At 47.0% G+C, this 5,720-nt stretch overlaps 1 protein-coding gene across 1 annotated transcript; it reads right to left on the bottom strand.

The window, feature by feature from the left end:
• Nucleotides 1-3,236: 3,236 nt before the first annotated feature.
• Nucleotides 3,237-5,300, bottom strand: LOC129409451 (paraneoplastic antigen Ma1 homolog). Its single transcript, XM_055155571.1, has one exon. The coding sequence runs from the start codon at nt 5,109-5,111 to the stop codon at nt 3,237-3,239; it is 1,875 nt and encodes a 624-aa protein (XP_055011546.1). The 5' UTR covers nt 5,112-5,300.
• Between the last annotated feature and the right edge of the window lie 420 nt (nt 5,301-5,720).

Genomic DNA, 5,720 nt, shown 5'->3' on the forward strand with positions numbered 1-5,720 from the left:
ATCTCTTGTCATAGGCCTTTTTGTTTTTGAGGTGACTCTTGGTTGAAACTTCAGCTGCCAACTTATAAGCATTTTGAAGGTCTTTCTTTAACTTTGTGACATAGGCTGAGTGTTGTGTTTCTCCATTGTCATCAGGACTGGTGCCAAAGCAAAGGTCAACAGGGAGTTTAGCTTCTCTCCCGAACATTAAGAAGTATGGGGAGTAACCAGTGGAGTCACATTTGGTACTGTTGTAAGCATGTACGAGATGAGTGACATGCTGACTCCAATGCCTCTTCTTCTCGTGACTTAGCGTACCCAGCATTGACAGTAGTGTGCGATTAAACCGTTCAGGCTGCGGGTCACCCTGGGGGTGGTACGGGGTTGTGCGAGACTTGCGTATCCCCAGAATCTTCAGCAGCTCTTTAATGAGTCTCGACTCAAAGTCTCTGCCTTGATCGGAGTGAATACGTGAGGGCAGGCCATAGTGAACGAAGTACTTTTCGACAAGGATCTTGGCAACAGTGAGAGCAGTTTGGTTTTTAGTGGGAAAGGCCTGTGCATACCTCGTAAAGTGGTCTGTTACTACAAGCACGTTGCTTATTCCCTTTGTGTCAGGCTCCATCGAAAGGAAGTCTATGCACACCAGATCCATTGGCCCGGTGCTGACAATCTCGTGCAAAGGTGCAGCTCTTTGACTTGGTGTTTTCCGCAGCACACACTCCCCACAGTTTTTTATGTACTGCTCCACATCTGTGGCCATTTTTGGCCAGAAGAATCTGCTTCTGAGCATGTCCGTGGTCCTTTCCACCCCTAGATGGCCAAGATCATCATGTAGAGACTTAAGAACAGCTGTTCGAAATTCAGCAGGTAGTACAAGTTGGTTGGTTTGTTTTCCTGTGTGGCTTGTACTCACTCGATGAAGCAGCCCATCTTTCATGGCTAACTTTCTAATGTCTCTTTTCATAACCAGCATTTCAGGGTTTGACTTCACATCTTCTGGCCATTTGCCAGACTTCATTGCCTGCAGGGTGGTCTGGATCACTGTGTCTTGTCTTTGGGCTGTTACAAGCTCTTGTCTGGACATTTGACGTGGGGTGTTGAGCTGCATGCGTGTTGGATAAGCATACACCTCAGGAATACATTCGGGTGGGGCTCCGAGCTGTTCCACATACTTGGGAGATTCTTTAGGGGAGTCGAGAGCACCAACACGTTGGCAGATTGATTTGACACCAGAATGAGATATACTCTTCCACCCAGAATCTTCTCCGAGCTCCATCCTTGACAACAGATCAGCATCAATGTTGTTTCGTCCAGGTCGGTAGATGATGTCAAAATCGTAAACTGATAGGTCTGACAACCAACGATGCCCTGTTGCATTAAGCTTTGCTGTGGTGAGGACGTATGTTAGCGGGTTATTGTCAGTGCGCACAGTAAACCTTGCTCCATATAAATAGTCATGAAACTTTTCCACTATCGCCCACTTCAGGGAGAGAAACTCCAACTGATGGATGGGGTAGTTTCTTTCTGAGGGGCTCAGTTTGCGACTTGCGAATGCCACTGGCCTCAGTCCCTCTGAGTAGTCTTGATAAAGGACAGCACCAATTCCACTCAGACTTGCATCAACGTGCAACACGTACGGCTTGTTTGGATCGGCAAAAGCCAGTACTGGGGCGTTTGTCAGGCAATGCTTGATCTTTTCAAATGCCTCGGTACAGGCTTCATCCCATCGTGATCCAAAGGGCTCTTTTTCATCAAGGTAGTGGTTCTTTTGTGACTTGATGTGACTCCTTCCTTTCTGCTTGGGAGCATAGCCTTTAGTGAGATCGGTAAGTGGGCGGACGATCGACGAATAGCTCTTGATGAAACGTCTATAGTACCCACAAAACCCAAGGAAAGATCTGAGGGTTTTCAAGTTGTGGGGTCTGGGCCAGTTGACAACGGCCTCTATCTTTGCTGGGTCTGCCGCGATACCATCTGCGGAGACTATGTGGCCCACGTACTTGACTTTGGTTTGGCAGAACTGACACTTGTCAAGTGATATCTTCAGCCCAACTTCCTGAAGACGATCAACGACTTTCAGCAACCTTTCTTCGTGTTCCTCCAGTGTTCTCCCGAACACTATTAAATCGTCCAGATACACAAGGACTTGCAGAAGGTTCATGTCACCAACCGCCTTCTCCATCAAGCGTTGGAAAGTTGCGGGGGCGCCCGTAATGCCTTGGGGCATTCTTTCAAACTGATAGAAACCCAGAGGACAGATAAAGGCTGTCTTCTCTTTATCCTCTTCTTTCATAGCAATCTGGTAATAACCACTTCTCAAGTCAAGGACAGAAAACCACTTGCTACCAGAGAGACAGTCCAGTGCTTCATCAATGCGTGGTGTGGTGTATTGATCAGGGATAGTGCGGCTATTGAGGGTGCGGTAGTCTATGCACATTCTCACATCGCCATTCCTCTTTCTTACGATCACTATTGGGGATGCATAAGGACTTCTGGACTCTTTGATAATGCCTGCGGCTAGCAGTTTCTGGATGTGGCGGCGCACATCGTCAATGTCAGCAGGAGCAATGCGTCGGGAGCGTTCACGAAATGGTCTTGGATCTGACATGCGTATACTGTGCTCCACACCTTTAGCTAATCCCACATCTAGCTCATCAAGGGAGAAAACAGCTGCTCTTTCAGCTAACTTTTGGCACAGCCTTGTCTTCCAGCTTTCAGGTACAGGTGACTCTCCGAAGTTGATCTGGCTGGTGTCAAAAGCCTCAGATGTGGACTCATGACAAGACATAGAGGTGACAACATCAGCAATACAGAGACGACCCACAACAGTTCCAACAGGTAAGTTCACATTTTTAAGGGACTCGTTCTGGATCAAGACTGTACATTGGCTGTGTTTGATGGCACTGCTTGGTATCACCATAGGCTGAAGCAATACTTCTGCAGGCAGAGGAAAGGTTGTTGAAGCTTCGACCATGAAGATTTCGTTTGGGAGTGGTTGCTCCAGCACTACTGTACAGGTTGCTTTGAGACTTGTGCCTGCAGGAACTGTTAAAGATCCAGGGCCCTCCCATTTCACAACACCAACTCCATCATCTTCTTCTTGAACTGGTGTAAGGTTGCCTGCAGCTTTATCAGGGCAGAAGCTTTGTATGCCAAAGGCATGGGCTGAAATGCCTGGGGTATCCATGCATAGCTGGGACAATCTCTTTGACAGACTGGCTTTGGCGTTTGTCCCAATGATGACTGGTGTCTGGTCAGGACCTGGCGGGTCTGGACATATCAGGGCTAAGACAGACATAGTTGTTGGGGCTCCAGTCACCTTTCTTTGGGAACTCCATGTCCACAATGACATAACCGAGATAGGGGTAACTTGAGTCACTTAGGCCCCAGATGTCAAGCTTGGTTACCGGATAGATGGGAGTGCTTGGCAGGTATTTTCTGTACCAGGACTCGAAAATTATGCTCACACGAGATCCACTGTCCAAAAGCGCGTCACAGAGATGTCCATTCACTCTCAGTGGCTCTACTGAGGGTGGGCCTATTAAGCCTTCGGGTATACCTGCTGACTGCAGTACATCAATAGTACTTTTTCTTACTGTGCAGGCAGGGTCTTGCGATGGACTTTCTGCTTTGGACTGGGAGCTACTGGTCTTGGCTCTCTTAAGTGCTTGAAGAAGTCTCTGAATAACTTTGGTCTGGTTTTCAGGCCTACTGCATTTTCCTGCCAAGTGACCATTTTCACCGCAGCGATAACAGAAGCGCTCTTCAGTTTCAGGTGCTGTTTTCACAGGTGAGTTTACTGCCATTACAGTGGTTGGACCTGAGCTTTGACGTCTGATGGTCTTTGAATTCACCTTTTGTTGCAGGTGTTTGACTTGTTTTCTCAAAGCCTGTACTTCGGGATCCAAACTTGTAGCACTCTCAGATCGGGTTGGATGCTTTTCTGGAAGGTCTACTTCCACAGACTGACTTTGAGTGGCGAGAGCTGCAAACATGGACTTGACTTCTTTTATTTCAGCTCTTAGGTTGAGGATCTCTGACTGTTTGCTTTCAGCTTGAACTTTGGCATGGACAGTGTGGACTGACTGACTGAGCTTTACTTTTGAAGCCTCGTACTCTTCTTCTTTCCGGATGTCTTTTAGTAGCTCCAGAAAGGTTGGAGGATTGACTTTCCTTTCTCTTAATCTGAGTTGCAACAGCATCAAATCAGCATTCACTGCGCCTTTGAGTAACTGGTCCACTCTTGCTCTATCCATATCTCTAGCTGGCAGGCCACCTCGCTGCACAACTTTGGCCAGGGCACGTTCAAGTCTTCTCAGGAAGTCTGATAACTTCTCAACAGGCTGCTGCTGCAATAGTCTGAAAGAGAAATACAGATCATCACCAGACTCAGCAAGACCAAACGCACTCTCGAGGGCTTCTAAGCACTTGTCCGCAGTGACGTCAGGATCAGAAAGACGTATTGCTTTGATCAGTTCAAGAGCTGGACCTTTTAAACTTTCCATGATCTTTCTCCTTTTGTCTTTGTCAGAACCATCACTCTCTTCGACCATCAGGTAAGCTTGCTCTAGCCAATGGTCAAATTGTTCCTCTCCAGCCGGAGTAGGCACAACACCTGAGAAGACACGCAGACGGCGATAACCTCCACTTTCTGATGCGGGTTTGCTTGTCTTGTCCAACAGATCTGTGACAGCACGAATGAGGGACTCTGCAGAAGAAGAAGTAGATTGTTGTGACTCAGGGAACAAGGTCCGTACATCATCAATGGTTTTTCCTTCAGCCTGTAGGAGAGCCCTCAGTTTCACCTGGAAGTCATCTTCAGCAGTGGGCATGTCAAAAGCTGTAACTATGGGCCATCCAGTCAAGCCTTCAGCGGTCAGCACTTCTTTTGGAACCTCCCCTGCCACTACTTTTTCTCTACATTCACACAGCACTAAGACTTCATCATCATTGTCACTCAAGATCCGCCCTCTGACTCGGACACGACCAAGACACTTGATACTCTGTAAAGTCTCTTCAATAAGTGCTATCTCTGTGTTTTCAGGGATGACTGTTAGCAGGGCGTGGCTCTCTTCTAGTGCTTCTCCGCGACACCACTTCTTCAGCTTGTCAACTAGTGTGTTAGCCATGTTGTGTGCTTTTGTGAATGTGTAACAAAGCTCTGAATGCAGCTATCTAGACCCAAATGTAGTAAATAAATGAAATCTATCCCAGCGGTGCCTCCATTTATGTAGCCCACCTAAACCCAGTATAGCGAGGTAAGGGCTCCTGAGTTCCTTAGTAACTCCAATTCTAATCAAAATATAGAAATCAAATTATTTACCACTCTAATTAGAAATTACCGAAACCGAGCAGAATGAATTAATAATGCAAATTTACTGGGTTAGTAAAGTTTTAAGAAAATAACTGTGAATGAAACGTAGACAATATCAAAATAGTAAACAGTGGGCCCACTCACACACACGCACACACACACACTAAGAAGTTATAATACACTTAAAACAACTCTCGGTGCAGGCCTGTGCGTTGCTTGGGAGCGGTGTGGCCCAAAACAGAATGGCCGCTTCACTCTCCGAGCCAAATAAAATATTTTAGGTACCTGGTTTTGTAGTTTTGTGTACAGTTGTTGTAAGTCAGATCTGGATGAAACGCATTTACAGGTTCCAAAATGGCGGTGCGGTCACGTCCACTGCTCCCCGCTGGTCTCCTCCCGTACGTCCCTCACACACGATCCCGCT

This window comes from Boleophthalmus pectinirostris, unplaced genomic scaffold (genome assembly GCF_026225935.1).
Source record: "Boleophthalmus pectinirostris isolate CB_2022bp ecotype Guang Dong unplaced genomic scaffold, ASM2622593v1 HiC_scaffold_2, whole genome shotgun sequence".
Lineage (NCBI taxonomy): Eukaryota > Metazoa > Chordata > Actinopteri > Gobiiformes > Gobiidae > Boleophthalmus > Boleophthalmus pectinirostris.

Bases quoted from the DNA above. Each gene is read 5' to 3' on its own strand.
- LOC129409451 (XM_055155571.1), bottom strand. From the start codon at position 5,111: ATGGCTAACACACTAGTTGACAAGCTGAAGAAGTGGTGTCGCGGAGAA.